At 43.6% G+C, this 17,157-nt stretch overlaps 1 protein-coding gene across 1 annotated transcript in view; it reads left to right on the plus strand.

The window, feature by feature from the left end:
* Positions 1–17,157, plus strand: part of LOC136879866 (tubulin polyglutamylase ttll6) — a 651,223-nt gene that overhangs the window by 337,760 nt on the left and 296,306 nt on the right. The window contains exon 7 of the mRNA XM_067153263.2: positions 14,967–15,067. Within this exon, the coding sequence (XP_067009364.2) occupies positions 14,967–15,067 (101 nt within the window). The remainder of the gene's footprint in view (positions 1–14,966; positions 15,068–17,157) is intronic.

Raw genomic sequence — 17,157 nt, forward strand, 5'->3', positions numbered from 1 at the left:
GCATATTGTTATTTAAATATGCGGTTATTTGTCTGTGAACTATTTTCTCCAAAATTTTGGACAGAAATGGTAAAATGCAAATGGATCGATAGTCTTTGGGTTCCACGGGATTGTTGGTCTTGGGGAGGGGGCGAACAATTGCATATTTCCAAAGGGAAGGGAATATGCCGGTTATCAGTGAGGTATTTATGATGTGGGTTAGAGTTGGTAGGATTACATCTAGAGTTTTTAACAGTAACTGTGGAACAATCTCGTCACATCCTGTCGCAGTTGTCTTTATTGATCGTGCAATTTGTCTTACTTCTGCAGGAGTTACGAGGGAAAAATATAACTGTTCTCCTCCATTGTTAGTATTGCCATTGTGTAGAATTTTGTTAATCGTCTGTTCTTTTGTTGTCTCGTCAGTGTTAACGGGTCTTGTAGTAAAGTATTGGTTTAAATCATCCAGTGATATTTTAACGTCAGCAGTATGTATTTTATTTCTGCCTATGCCCATTTTTTTAACGGTTTTCCAGATTGTTGTCGTGTTTCGGGTTAGCAAAATGTTCTGTGAGTGTCTTATTTTAGCATTCCTTACGGCCTGTGTGGTTCTGTTACGAAGGGCCTTGTACAGGTCAAAATCGTTTGGTATTTGGCTAGTTTTAAATTTTCTGAAAGCTTTGTCTCTCTCTGTCATTAAGTCTCGTATTTCCTGCGTCATCCATGGAGCCGCAGGGCGTGTTACACGAGCAGTGCGTTTTGGCGCGTGTTTATTAAGGAGAGCTAGCAGTTGTGTGTTTAAGAACTCCACTTTATCATCTATATTATCTAAAATATGGACATTATGCCAAGGTATGTTTGCAGCATCTTCTAATAGGGCTTCGTTATTTATACGTTTTGGATCTCTGAATGTGATTAATTTAGGTCTGTACTTGGGGCATTTAAGTGAATAAGCTAAATAAATTAAGTCGTGATTGGATAGTCCGCAAGCAGACATTTGCCCGTGGGTCAGTACTCTGTCAGGGTTATTCGTCACAATTAAGTCCAGTAATGTATGTGACGTGGCTGTGTGATGTGTTGGTTTAAGTGGCAAAATCGTCATGTTACAAGATTTAAATATGTTGATTAGTTGTTTAGTCTCAGTCATTTTGTCGTTAAGGATGTCAGTATTGAGGTCCCCTAGTAATAAAACATGCTCATACCTGGGTAGGAGGTCAAGTAAGATGTCTTCAAGGTCGGTGATGTATCCAATCTTTGGTGGGCGATACACAACACTCAGTAAGCACTTTACACCTAAAGCCTCAATTTCAATGAACATGAACTCGGGCCTTGCGCAGTATTCACTAGTTGTTTTGTAAATTATTTTATATTTTAAGTCGTTCCTAATATACATAGCTACTCCGCCGCCGGCTTTACCTGTGCGATCATTTCGGATCAAGGTATAATTTTCGAGGTGGACAAGAGAATCTGACAACCACGGTTTCATCCAGGTTTCTCCGTTCATGACGATGTGAGGGTTGACATTAGCAATAATGTTACGGAGTTCGTGGAAGTGAGGAATTAGACTTTGAACGTTAGCATGTACTACCTGTAAGGAATTTGGAAAGTTGTTAAAAGCATTTGTAAGCGGATTAGTACTAGGGGGCTGTGTAGGTATGGGAGCGGAGATTCCGCTCAGCTGACCACCAGTAACCTTGCCGAAAATAGAAGCATGTTCAGCACTCTCGCTTTGAGTTGCCAACCTGTACGCTATCTTGCCTAGTTATTATATGTAAATCTAATGAAGATATAACCTAAAAGTAATAGTTTGAATAGTAATTATAGTCTAGTAATTAAAAGTCTAGTGTCTAAGTTAGTTAAAACTGTAAAATGTGTAGTGTCATGTTAGTTTCAGTCTGTCGGTTTATTTGATCCTGTCCAATTCCGCTCTGCTCGACACACGATATTTCACACCATTGTGTTTCACAATAATCATACCGTCTATTGTCCAACAATTGGACACAGAAAATCTAGTGATCGCTTCTTGCAACAGTTTCATCCTGATTGACGTGAGGTCTTCTCTAATTGTTTTGCCCGTTCCTTTCAGTTTCTTTTTAGATTTGAATAGTTCGTTCCGTTTGCGGTATGACACGAACTTCACTATTATCGGACGCGGCTTATCTGTACTCATCTTGCCTACCCTGTGACTTATGTCTATGTCCTCGTGCGTTAAATGTACTCCAATACTGTCAGCTAGCTCAATGACAATTTTGTCCGTGTCCTCACCACTCGATTCCCGCACCCCGAACACACGCAGTGATTGCCGCCGTTGATATTGTTCGAGAGCATCGGTTTTAGTTTCGAGCTGCTCCCTGAGGTCTGATATTATCTTGTCTCTGGCTTCGAGCGCTTCCCTCATCTCCTCGATTACTTTCGTATTAAAATCTATCGTAGCTTTAAGTTGGTCTATAACGGCCCTGGCTACCTGGTCTTGTATGATGTTTGCTAGCGTGGCGAGTGTTTCCTTGTCTCTCAGAGCTTCCTGTAGGGCGCGCTTCACTGGGCTGTCCGTTGTTACTACCTTTCCTTTCCCTGGCATGGCTGTTTACAAGAAGGATTATGTTCTTAATTACTTGTGGTACACTTTGAACTGGCTGTTCGTAGCACGGTAGTTTTACTTATCACTTAGTTGAAAGTTCCACACGTAAATGCCGATCTTACACCTTCAAATCACTGATAAACCTGGAGACTGAAACACACGCTACTAAGCACTGGTCGCCATTTTTACATCTATGGTCAATTAATGATCTGCCTGACGATGCCAGCCCAGAAAAGATCTGAGCTAATTGGCACCGTGCACGAAAAAACTTAAAGGTCTATTACGCTAAGGTCCTGCGTAATTACAACCACGGTCGAAGACCGCACAATCTGTCTGTGCGGACCATGTTACCAGTAAGTTGGCCCCTAGATTTCGAGGTCTCTGCACCATCTTAAAATTTCCTTACCCCGGTGTCACTATTGGTGAGCGACCCCGAAAGGAAAAGGAAAGAGGTAAATACCATTGTTGGTGACAATGTAGATTTAGTTGTAAGCTATTTGTAAGATTTTAGTTGTAAGGTAATGATAAGTTTGTTATAAGGTTATTGTAAGATTTTAGTTGTAAGTTAATAAGTTTGTGTTGTAAGGTAGTTGAAAGTTTTAGATGCCGTCTAGTGAGTAATCGTGTAGGTAAACACATTAGCATTCCTCTAGCATTTATCCCCTTTAGTGCAATGGATTTAGTATAATAGTTAGGCAGGTTTTAGTTTAGGGTCACTGAGTGGATTTTATTCCCCTAACATTTCGGGGTAAGGGGAAAACTCCTGTGGTTTCCTTTCACCCCCACCTCAAACTTGTCCAAAAAATCAGTGCTACCCCGGGGCTAGGTCGTCATTAGTGATGAATCGCGCTTCTGTCATGCCCGCAGTGATCGCCGGAATCGTGTGCGCCGACGTACCGGGCAGAGGGCTCGCCCAGATCTTATAATCGAGAGGCACACAGGGCCAACACCAAGCATTATGATCTGGGGAGCTATTGGCTTTAATGTAAAATCACAGTTAGTGCTTGTTGAGGGCACTATGACTGCTCGACAATACGTTGATAGGGTACTCAATCCAGTGGTTGTCCCTATGATGACGAACATTGCTAATGGGATATTTCAGCAGGATAATGCCCGGGTTCAAACTGCACGCATCTCCAGAGAAGCTCTCCACGACATCACAACCTTAGAATGGCCCGCCAGATCCCCGGACCTCAGTCCTATTTAGCACGTGTGGGACATGATGGGTCGACAACTGGCCAACCGTCCTCAGCCACCCACAACTCTGGAACAAATGACCTGTTACGTCGAACCCGAAAATCTACCCGATAAAACGGAATTCGTCTGATAGTCACACAGCTGATGACTTTTATTATTTTCCACAAACTTAAAACTTTATTTACATCGTTATTTCTCGTACAAAAACAAAAACGTTCTCAAAACCAAAGAATACAAAATCTGGTGGGTGCATTCCATTTAGTCTCTGGATGTAACATGACCCGTGCAGTGCAGCAAGCATGGGCCACAATTCCTTAGGAAGCGATCAAGGGCCTTATTGACTCCATACCTCAACGAATTCATCAATGTATTGCAGCTCGTGTTGGGCACATTCCGTATTGATTGTTGTCCAAACTTGCAGTCAGAGGGACCTGAAAGTGTAATCATCGAATCAGATGTTGTGAAAAGCACGTTTAGTTTCACTCTTAAATTGTAATTGCATATTGTGTTTCCTCTTACCTTCAAGATTGTACTTGTAGAATTTGATTTGTGCTGAGATGTATTCGCTTAACAGCTAACTTGTATTTGTCAAAGAACGTCTAATTCGTGTGTCGTGTGTATCTAAATTTTCTGTACAGCTGAATTTGTTCGGTAGTTATTTTGTTGTCAAATTTTGTAATCCAGAGATCACGGTTGTCTTTTCGGAAAGCCGCAACCTTCGCATCCATATGGCCTTTGGTTGGTTCCCGGTCCCATTCCATGTCCCTTGTTTTTGTTGCTATGGGCTTTACGTCGCACCGACACAGATAGGTCTTATGGCAACGATTGTCCCTTATTTTATTACCGTCAGGTTGCATGCCCTGATATTTACTTGTGTTGTTTTCGGCTCAGGTCTGCGCAGTTCATCCGATGTTTATAGTGTGTGTAGTGTTTAAGGTATCGTGTAATTGCTTTTATTTTCCTGCCTTTTAACTGTGTATTTGTGTAACCGCCCTAGTACCGGTTACATTTTATATCATTTTCATTATTATTGTTGTTTTATAATTGCAGTGCACATTTTACATTATCAAAATAGGGTCAATATAACAGTATTTCAGTAAACTGTACTTACTTAGTAATCCAACCCCTCTTTTTATTCACAAAATATGGTATGGTGGTAGCTAATTTGAAACAAACATTTTGTAACTAGATGCTTCAACGAGCACAAAGAAAAAAGAAACATGTAAATATCTCCTATAGGTACAGCGATATAATTTTTTATAAATCCGTAAAAATTTAGGGATATTCTGTAACCCTCTAATAATTCATCATTCTGAAATTTAATAAGACAGATACTGAATGAGATGAATGCTGCAATATTTCTGCAGTGAGTGGTTAATTCTTAATCATATTGTAATGGTCATAGCGTCCGCCATGTTAAGTGGCAGTGGGCCCGGCCCGGCACCGTAGAGTCCCACCCCTTACGCTTCAACTGCGCCCATCACTATCAGCGTTTAAGTGCTAGGCCAGCCCCACTTGCTTCCGCTCGCGGTCCCGTAGCAGAGGAGTATGCAAATGACTCCACGATTAAGCTGGAGTGTTCATCTCGCGATGTTCCTGGATCCATCCATCATCCCGACGATTCTAGAAGAGCCAGCGGAGGTATATAAGAGAGGAACGGCCTGCCTGGAGTTAGTGAGAGTTAGACTGAGTTGTTGTCGTTCAGTCGTGAGCGACTGCCAGTATAGTGAAGTATGTGAACTGCCGTGATTATCGGACTAGTGTACTACAGTGCGGGCTGTCGGCGAAGGAGAGAACGTGTAGCCGTGCGACGCGGGACCTTATATGTAAGTGTAAAACTGTGTAGTGTGAGAACAAATGAGAAACGAAGGGAGAGAGAGCGCGCGAACTGCGTAAGTGTGTGTTATGGGCAAAAGTTGTGTAGTTTAGTGCCTAGCTAATAAATCTTAGTATTGAAGCTACCAGTCTAGTGTTACTTGATCCTACTACCCCGCCAACTCGCTGCAACTGGTGTCAGAATCGGGAACGACTGGTAGCAGTAATTTCGTAACTAGGAATTTCTAGTGAATCGTAAAATGGATAGCGAACAGTTTCAGGCTCTCCTCAGTAATTTCACCGAACTCTCATCCAAACAGGGCGAAATCAAGAGCGAACTGAAACTGGAATTAAATGAACTTAAGGGTGGACAAGGTAAATTAGAACACGAAATGCGCTCTCTCGAAGGAAAACTAAAGAGTGACATTATGCAGGACGTACAGGAACTGGTTGAAAAACAGATCAAAGAAATACCGCAGGTTGTGGAGTCATGGGTTCGAGACCTGAAAGAAGAAGTAAATGCCCTGCGTACGAGATTGACAGCCATGGAGACTTGTGCTTGGGCCACCTGCAGCGACAACTGCTCCAGCGCCGGGAAAGTAAAACCCCCGCACTTCGACGGGACAACATCTTGGCGGACCTTCCGGGCCCAATTCGAGACCGAGTGAGGGCACAACGGTTGGACATCGGAGGAAAGGGCCGTGTACCTAATCGCCTGGTCTGCAAGGACCAGCAGCGGAAGTACTACACAGCCTTCAGCCGGGTGCCACTTACGACGAGGTCGTTACAGCGCTCGACAGCCGATACGGTGACTACCAGCTGGCAGCCGCCTGCTGAGTCCAGCTAAGGAAGAGGACCCAGCGCGCTAATGAGACGCTGCAATAATTCGCGCAAGATGCGGAGCAGCTAGCCCACAAGGCTCTGGATGGGCTGCCTCTGGACCACATTCAATGTGAGGCAACATATACATTCATTGATGGGCTCCGCGACGCTGAGATGTGTCAAAATCTGATGCTCAGCGGGGAGCTTTGCCTCAGAGGCCGTGAGGGTGGAGGCAGTGAAGGGAACCACGGCACCGTCTCCAAGAATACGAGCCGTGAGAAGCGAGGACGCGCCGGAGACCCGCGCCGTTACGGGAGAACGACGCACGCCGCCGCTGAGACGCCGACACACCAACGAGATCACCTGTTGGAATTGCGGCGAGCGTGGTCACCTGCGGAGGAACTACCATATGGAGGCGGCCCATTATCAGGGAAACGAGTAAGGGTCGACAAGGAGAGGGACTCGTCGGCACCGTCACTACCGTCCCCTCGTTTCACGCTAAATGTGGTCACCGAGCGGAGCGACGACAACTTGATCGCCGGCGGGTGGCTTGGAGACAAGCCGTGCCTATTCACTATAGACACGGGAGCGGCATTGACCATAGCCATGCCGGACATCGCTGAGGGACAGCCAGAAAGGGAACCCCAACGCCCTTATTTGCTGCGAACGGCCTCAGGAGACACCATCCCTGTCTTGAAGGAGGCGCTACTTCAACTGACGCTGGGACAACGGCGCCTACGAGTCTGGGGCTTCATCGCCGCCATCACGTATGAGGTCATCCTGGGCCTAGTCGCGCTACGGAAATACGAGGCGACTGTCGATGTGGGACGACGTGTATTGTGGCTCGGCAAATAAGAGGTAATGCTGCGACGCCCAGGGACACACACTCGAGTAGCGCGGTTAACGTTGGCCAGCGAAGAAGTTATACCAGTCAACAGCGAGGTGATGCTTACGGCACGGTTAGAAGAACCCATACAAGGGGACAGCGTGTTCGTGGAACCCGGTTCGACGACCACCGAACAAGGATTCTACCTGGCCAGGACGCTCGTTCTGGCACGAAGCTGCGTGCCGGTACGAATATCGAATTCGACGTCGCGGGAGCAGAGGGTACACAGCGGGACCGTGCTTGGGACTTGTGAACCAGTCACGTGCGTCGTGCCTGTGGACGACGAAGACGCACAGACCCTGGAAGCAGGCGAAGGATTGGATAAGCTCCGGAAGATTATATCGGACGCCCGGAAATATTTAGAGGCGAGACAGCTCAGGGAGGAACTAATCCATGTGTTTCAGGACATCTTCACTGCCGGAGGTGACTACGGAAAGACGGGCAGAGTGTACCATCAGATTAACACCGGCGACGCCTCTCCAGTCCGACAGCCAGCTCGTACGGTACCCCTGGCGAAGAAGGTGGAAATCGACCAGATGCTAGATGACATGAAGCAACGGGGAGTCACCGAGGAGTCGAACAGCCCGTGATCATCGCCATTCGTCCTGGTGAAGAAAAAGAACGGTGAACTCCGTTTCTGCGTCGATTACCGGAAGTTGAACGACATCACGAAGAAGGAGTGTTTCCCGTTACCTCGGATAGATGATACCCTGGAAACGTTATCTGGAGCCCAGTGGTTTTCGACTTTGGACCTGAAGTCTGGATACTGGCAAGTAGCGCTCCATCCGGAAGACAAGGAGAAGACGGCGTTCTCAACGGCCAAGGGCTCTACAAGTTCACCGTGATGCCCTTCGGCCTCTGCATCTCGCCGGCGACTTTCGAGCGACTGATAGAGGCCGTGCTGAGGGGGCTAACTCACGGCGCTTGCCTCGTGTACCTGGACGACATAATTATTATGGGACGCACGTTCAAAAAGCACGTGGAGAACCTGCGGAAAGTGTTCGACAGACTACGTCGGGCTCACCTAAAGCTAAATCCCCCAAAATGCCAGCTGTTCCAGAAGGAAGTCCGCTACCTGGGCCACATCATATCATCGGATGGAGTAGCCACGGATCCGGAGAAGTTAGACGCTGTCAGGGACTGGCCAGTGGCGAAAGACAAGCGAGAACTAAGGAGTTTTCCTGGCCTTTAAACGTATTACCACAGATTTATAGCTGGCTACGCAGACATCTCAAAGCCTCTTACACGACTCATCGAGGAGAGGAGGTCTTTCCAGTGGTCAAGCGAGGCGGAGACTGCCTTCCGGAAGCTGAAGGAGTCGCTGTGTACTGCACCCATCCTCGGATACCCCAAGCCTTGGGAGAAGTTCATCGTCGATACCGACGCCAGCGACGTGGGAGTTGGTGGGGTACTGCCACAAGCGCACGATGGCCAGGAGAAGGTGATCGCCTATTTCAGCAAGACGTTGTCAAAAGCTGAGAGAAATTACTGCGTGACGCGTTGGGAATTGCTGGCCATCTTGAAGACCTTGGAGCACTTCCACAAGCATCTGTATGAGCAGCCTTTCCGTATACGCACCGACCACTCCGCATTGACCTGGCTCCTAAGCTTCAAAAACCTGAAAGGTCAGACAGCTCGCTAGGTGCAACGCCTTCAGGAGCACGACTTCACCACCGAGCACCGACAAGGAAAGAAGCACTGCAACGCCGACGCTCTATCGAGAAGACCATGCCCTGCGAACTGTACTCACTGCCAGAAAGTGGAGAGACAGGCAGGCATCGTGGACGTCCGGGCCGTGAGGGCTACCGCCGCTGAAGGATGGGATCGAGATGCCCTCAGGAGGGAGCAGCTGAAGGATGACGGCATCGGGCTGATCTTACGAGAGGTAGAGTCGGGGCAGAGTCCGGAATGGAAAGACATCGCCGAAAGCAGTCCAACCTATAAGGCGTACTGGGCAGAGTGGTCGTCTCTCATGGTTAGTGACGGGGTACTTACCCACACGTGGGAATCAACCGACGGAAAGAAGCACATTGCACAGCTGATAATCCCCAGGAGCATAAGAAATGTGGTGCTGACCGAGTTGTTCGCGGGTGTTACTGCCGGCCACTTGAGAGTGAATAAGACACTAGATCGTGCCCGACAACGTTACTACTGGGTGCACTTGAGGAACGAAGTTGAGAGGATGTGCCAGTTGTGTGACACCTGCACGGCGAGCCGGGGTCCACCTACCAGGAGTATGGGCCAAATGATGCAGTACAACGTTCGAACACCATTCGAGAGGATCGCCATTGATGTCGCTGGACCATTCTCCGAATCTGACGCTGGGAACCGTTACCTACTCCTGGCTATGGACTACTTCACAAAGTGGCCGGAGGTCTACGCCATCCCGAACCAAGAGGCATTGATTGTGGCCGACGTCTTGGTCAAGAACTTCTTCTGTCGATTCGGTGTCCCGAGGGAACTTCATAGCAACCAAGGCAGAAACTTTGATTCCAGGTTGATGCAAGAGGTTCTGCAACGCTTAGGAGTGCGGAAGACACGTACGACGCCTCTCCACCCTCAGATGGTATGGTGGAGCGTTTTGTGAAAACCGTCGAAGAGCACCTCAGGAAGGTGGTTTCGGCGCACCAGAAGGACTGGGACGAGAGGGCCCCCTTCTTCTTGATGGCCTATCGAGCGTCCACCCATGAGACGACGGGCATGACACCTGCCAACATGGTCTTCGAAAGGGAGCTCCGAATGCCATGCGATCTAATGTTCGGGTCTGCACCAGACCAGCAGCAACCAGCGACAGACTATGCATGGGAGTTGGTGGATTGGCTCGACCACATCCACGATTATGGCCGTTATCATCTAATGGTAGCCAGCGACAGGATGAAAGCCCACCACGACATGCGCGCGAACTCTGCGGGTTTCCAAGAAGGTGATAGAGCGTGGCTGTCCGGTGCGGACAAAAGGGAAGTCACCGAAACTGTAGCCACAATGGGATGGCCCGTATACAATCATCACCAGGATCAACGACGTCGTCTACCGGATCTGGCGGCCTCCCATATGGAAGATGATGGTTGTTCACCTGGATCGCTTGGCACCGTATCGCGGAGCAGCTCGGGACGAGCAGCCTTGAGGAGGGGGAAGTGTAATGGTCATAGCGTGCGGCGTGTCAATTGGCAGTGCGCCCGGCCCGGCACCGTATAGTCCCACCCCTTACGCTTCAACTGCACCAATCACTAGCAGCGTTTAAGTGCTGGGCCAGCCCCATTCGCTTCCGCTCGTGGTTCCGTAGCAGAGGAGTATGCAAATGACTCCACGATTAATCTGGAGTGTTCCATCTCGCGATGTTCCTGGATCCATCAGCATCCGGACGATTCTAGAAGAGCCAGCACAGGTATATAAGAGAGGAACGACCTGCCTGGAGTTAGTGAGAGTTAGACTGAGTTAGAAGTTGGTGTCGTTCAGTCGTGAGCGACCGCCAGTATAGTGAAGTATGTGAACTGCCGTGATTATCGGACTAGTGTGGTTCAGTGCGGACTGTCGGCGAAGGAGAGAGCGTGTGGCCGTGCGACGCGGGACCTTGTGTGTGAGTGTAAAACTCTGTAGTGTGAGAAGTGAGAAACGAAGGGGGAGAGAGCGCGCGAACTGCGTAAGTATGTGTTATGAGCAAAAGTTGTGTGTAGTCGTGTGTAGTTTAGTGCCTAGCTAATAAATCTTAGTACTGAAGCTACCAGTCTAGTGTTAATTGATCCTATTACCCCGTCAACTCGCTACAATATTAATTCTCGATGTCTTAAACCATAAAGACAGTTTCTGTAAAAAGTGCAATTAAGATGCCCATCCAGTTCTCTAAAACTCTTATTGTACCTTATCCCGTCAAATGCACTTTAAATTAGCTATCATCCACTCTGAACAAATTATTTCTAAACCAATTGGCAGGTGTTTTCAAATCCAGAAAATCTGTAATTTTCTTGAGATACACACTTTATTTAAGTGTTGCACTATTTTTTTTAAAATGGCCAGAGCTTGTTTTACATTTTATTTTTCGATCAAGGTCACAGTAAAACAAGGTGGTTAAGTTTGTTTCCTTCTGTAGAAAGAGTACTAAAACTGTTTCCAGCTCTACAGTTGTACTTTCTGTCTCATTGTGTTCCTCCTGTAATTAGGTTCCTTTTTTTGAAAACAAGTTTTGTGAGTTTTACCTGTGGTTTATTCATTCCACTATGCACAATAAAGTTTCATCCACTGAAAAAGAAGCAATCTCTATAGCAGAAGTCTGTGATATACTGTAGGCTATTAGATTCAACTATGGCCACACTGAGTTATAGGATGGAAAATAAATTTATGCCTCTTAAAGTCAAACAGTCGCTGAAATCCCTACTGAAAATGGATTCGAAGGAGAATGCATTGCATTTGTAGAACATGTTGGTGTTTATGAAATGTACATTCAATATCTGTTAAACAGACATAACCCTACGATGGAAGAATTTAAGTGTTTTCAGTGGATGAAAAATCATAATACGAAACATTTGAAGATGTTCTTCTGTGTCTCAAGGATTTGCAGTCTAAAGGTGTGGAGATAGATGATTCTGAACTTCTTGAGAATTACTCTAGTAGTTCCAAAATTGATAATCATACAACATTAGATAAGCAATGGTGTGAGCTTTTCAAATGTAGCCCCGACATTAAAACATTTAGTGTGCTGCTTAAAATTTGTCAGTTTTATTTTTCTATTCCAGGTTGCAATGCAACCCTGATTAACACAGTATTAAAATTATAAAATCCTTTTATTTACAACCACCTACTCAATACAATACACTCATTGATTTATAAAATAATCATGAGGTGTCTTGAATAATAATAAAGATCCCACCCCCAAAATCCAACGGTTTGAAGAACCTATTGAAGAATCTACCGTCCTTATTACAAGAACACGAATATCAGTAACTTATAATAATGAACCCAAAACTCCCAACTGCAAAAGCTTTGCCAAAAATCCATAAAAAAGACGTACCTATATCCCCCATTATTAACTGCATGAACAGCCCTTCTTACAAAGTTCCAAATGTTTGCATAATTTTCTCAGTAAACACTTTAAATACAATAACACAGCCTATATAAGAAATTCTGTTGAATTTTGTGAAAAACTATCGAAATTCAATCTTGTGCATCATCACGTAATGGTATCCTATGATATTACCAATATGTATACCAATATTCCGGTAAGCAAAACTGTTAAGATTATTAAAACAAACCTTTTAAAACACAGTAACCTTAGCAAATGTGAAATAGATAATCTCATCAGTTTGTTAGAATTTGTACTTAATAATAACTATTTCACCTTCAATAATAAAATATATAATCAATAGGGCATAGCAATGGGCGACCCGATCTCGGGCATTCTAGCTACTATCTTTATGGATTTGGAAAATAAGAAAATAATCAATAATATCAATGGTCTTCGATTATGGTTAAGGTATGTTGACAGTTTTGCCATTATACATACACAGAAAACCGAGCTCGATAGCTACAGTCGCTTAAGTGCGGCCAGTATCCAGTATTCGGGAGATAGTAGGTTCGAACGCCTCTGTCGGCAGCCCTGAAAATGGTTTTCCGTGGTTTCCCATTTTCACACCAGGCAAATGCTAGGGCTGTACCTTAATTAAGGCCACGGCCGCTTCCTTCCCACTCCAAGCCCTTTCCTGCCCCATCGTCGCCATAAGACCTATCTGTGTCGGTGCGACGTAAAACAACTAGCAAAAAAAAAAGATACACAGAAAAATGATAAGTCACAGCGTGCTAACATCCCTTAATGAGCTTGACAATGATGTCAAATTCACTAAGGAAGACGAGATCAATGGTTCTCTAAACTTTTTGGATTTAAACGTTTCAAGGGAAAATAAGTTCATTTTTCAAATATTTAGAAAGCCTTCTTTTGCTCACTATAAGACGCGATTCCTTACATCCGCAATCTCATAAACAGGCTGCATTTTTTAGTCTTGTCTACAGAGCATTAAAAATCCCGCTCACAACTGAAAATCGCAAAAAAATTAACTATATGAAGGATTTGGCCAGAATTAATGGCTATAATCCCTTGATGATTAATAAAATCATCAAGATAAAATTAAAAACCGCAGCGAAATTGATTCCGGACAAGCCTATAAAAGCGAAATATGCTGCCTTTACCTACACGAACTCAGGCCTATTTCAAGTTACTAACCCTCTAAAGAAATACGGTATTAATATCGCTTATAGAACCCGATATACGAACCGTAATATATTCTTCAATTCAGGTATAGTTAACATTAACCACAATAAATTCTCGAACTCTGGTATCTGTAGGCTTAAATGCACCCATTGTGGATTTTCCTATATCGGACAGACTGGACGTAGCTTTTTGACCAGATACCTTGAAGACTACAACGCTACGAAACATAAAAAGTATTCCGCCATTAGCACCCATATGGAAGAAACTGGTTACAGTTTTACAATTGAAAAAGACCTTCAAATCTTGAAATACATCAATAAAAGTAAACTTATGACAGAGTTTGAGAACATTTACATATTCTTAGACCAGCATTTTAAATGAAATTAAAATTTAAATGATACTTAAGAAATTAAAAGTCCAGCAATAGAAAAAATTCCAGAACTACTCTCCCTTTTCAATATAAATAATAATAACTTATGAGAATGTTTAATTATACAACCGCTAATAATACTTCCTCTGTAAAAACAGCTACTGCTCTACCGCCCTTTAATGCGACACCCCCTCCACGAACATCCGACACACCCAAGGAATTCGTCGCCCCTCCTCCTCACGACTCGCTCCCCGCTTCTACGTCTTATTTGGATTCATCAAACCAAAAAGGGGCACTATTTTACTCATAGTAAAAATGTTAGGTTTTAAATATTTCAAAAATCAATCACCATTCTGATTTGAGACACAACAGCACTGATGTTGTTAGTCGTAAAATACTAACACTTCACAATAGCGTTCCTACTCACACCCACGCCATGCCTAGCATAACACTTATGTATGCGTCGCATTCGCACCTCGCATTAATTCGTTTGTTATTTGATTTGCCTAACACACGAGCGTAGCATCAACAACGAATGTAACAGCCTAAAGTTAATGGAGGTTAAGAAAACCATTAATATTTTTTTAGTTTAACTTGAAAGTTAAATTCAAGGAATTTTGTCAACTTCATTAATTAACAATGGATTAACAGTTTCTTGCCCAGCTTTGTGTATATTCATGACTTGAAAAGACATATTACTCACTATAAACCTGTTTGTGAAATGAGATCTTTTGAAAGAATGAAGTAATATATCACAAATTTCAAAAAATCTGTTCTGGTAATTTAAATGAGTAAAAAAGCATGTTTTATCATCTGCAGTAAGCATCTCATGAAGTAAGTTCCAGATAAGGCAGTAAGAATTCACAAAGTTATCATTTAACATAGGTACTTAAAGTGATGGTGTAATTATAATTGAATGAAGATCACTGTACATTTTAGTTCATTGCAGTACATAATCATTCTAGTTAAATTACCAAATGTATGAAAAACTAAGGGATCATTATTTATATCTTTCCTGGTGTCTTAAAATATAGCTTATGTCATACATTGATGCACAGGATATACAAATAATAATACAGTAATGGAGGTATTAAATGCTGATATGTGATTTTCTTTACAGCCCTTTCTTATCGATGGATTCAAATTTGACCTCCGCATCTATGTTCTGATGACTTCTTGCGATCCTCTAAGAATATTTGTGTATAATGATGGACTTGTGAGGTAAAGGTCGGTTTTTCTCTTAAATTATTATATTTTATAAATAATTCCATTTTTGACAGTACTATGATATGTGATAACTACAGCAATTTTTTCGGCTACTTTTAGGTTGCAGATATCAAGTTTATGAGCTAAAACCTTTGTAATAAGTAATTTAAATACATCAGTGTCTTAGCTATCAAATGTCTTCAGCACCATTTTTTTCATGATCAAAATTTAGGCTGACAGTGTATACCAACCCACTTTGAAAAGTTATTTTAGCCAAGTGATTATATTGGCTTAATATATGAACCAAGATATTGGTAGTGTGTCTACAATTTTTGTTTTGTTTTAATTAAAATAAATTGTAATAATAAGGAAACATACAGAACAAAGAATTTTACTCTGCACGCTTGCTTTATGTTTTTCCAAATCTCAGAAGGAAGTCACTGCAACAGTTAAGAATGCCTCTTACCCATTAAATCCCTAAGCAGTTGTCCTTGAAGTGATGCTTGCACCAGCCAAGTTTGTTGAGACAGACCTGTTAGCATCCATTCTTCTGTCAAGTGAACTACGTTCTTTGCTGGCCGTATATGTAGCCATAAAACGGGCACTCCCGAGCTCATTCAGGGTCGAGTTGTCTGACTCGGAGAGAGTGTGTCCAGTGTTCTTGCACCAGATCTAATGGCACTTCACGTTTCCTTAAGGTAGCCTCAGCAGTTTGTTTCCATGTTGCCTTAGGATGCCCTCTTCCTCTATTCAGCTCTTCAGTGGCAAGTCAACTTCCTGATCTTGAGATATTCAGTTATCCACCTCGCTATTTTGGATAATGCTTGTAAATTTTGTCCATGGTAGTAGATCATGGCACTCTTATGTTTTTAGTAGACTAATGCACACTGATTCTCTTTAATTACTTCTAGAATCACACACATGTTCAATATTTCGTAAGTTAATTGTCTAATATTGCAGACCAATCCATGGCTTGAAGTTGATACTAATTTGGAAATACTCTGATCAAAGACATGTCATCTACTGGGACAAGTTTCCACTCAATGATTTAAACATGAACCAAGCCATAATATCTCACGGGCAAATACGACTTCGCTTGGTTGTCCAGAATGCAGACCCCACTCCTCGATTTGGAGCAATAGCGCTGTCTCTCTCTTTCCCCATGCATGTCTCTCTCGCTCCCCCTGTCTCCCTCTTCCTCACTTGCTCCGTAGTGCTCCAAATCCGAGCTGAGTTGAGCCGAGCTTAGCCGAATAGCCCGGAGACGAGGCGTTGGTCCGAGCCTAGCCGAATGGGACCGACGCACTGTGCACAGGAACTCTGCGCCGCTGTTTGCACGCATGAGATTACGGGCGTTTGAGAGGCCCTGATCTAACTCATCAATATTTGAGCAGTGGCATTGTACCTGATATTACTACTTGTTCAGTTGGAAAAAGTTTCCATTGACTTACAATATTTCCATATCATGTCATTGATATCACTCTGAAATACTATGCAATCAACGGAAAGACTCTGATAATAATGGTCCATTTTCGTACTGAAAGTATAAAGTAATTATGGTGTCAACTTTGATTTGATGATTTAGCATATTTACCTGTATATATAAATTATCATCATCTAGATTCAGGCAATAGTGCATATATGCAAATAATCCCCACATTTTTTTTCGAAATATGAAAGTTGGTTGAAAATTTGGATTGTGGGTAATATGTGTGTTGAAGTTGGTACAGTGTACATACAGAAATGTGAAAGATGGCAACCCTTTCCACCACCATTAGCAAGAAGCATGCCAGGTACATATTGCATCATTTGTGTGGGGTGATGATGGCTGGTGCGAGTTCTCATTATAATTCCATTATTAGAAAATATTCTAATCACCCTAGTCAACATAAAAAAAGAACCTTCTACTGTCTCATTAATAGAGCTTTTAATATTCCCATAAAAAAGATAACTTTCTTCTTCCTGCTTGCAAATTCGGCCAAATTTCTTTTTATGTATTGAACAGGTGGAATAAATAAACTTTAATATTTATTTGACTTCATTGTACATTTCAATACGGACCTAAACATGAGAATTATAACATGTAATGTAAAAGCCAACCAGGC

Source organism: Anabrus simplex, chromosome 1 (assembly GCF_040414725.1).
Source record: "Anabrus simplex isolate iqAnaSimp1 chromosome 1, ASM4041472v1, whole genome shotgun sequence".
Classification (NCBI taxonomy): domain Eukaryota; kingdom Metazoa; phylum Arthropoda; class Insecta; order Orthoptera; family Tettigoniidae; genus Anabrus; species Anabrus simplex.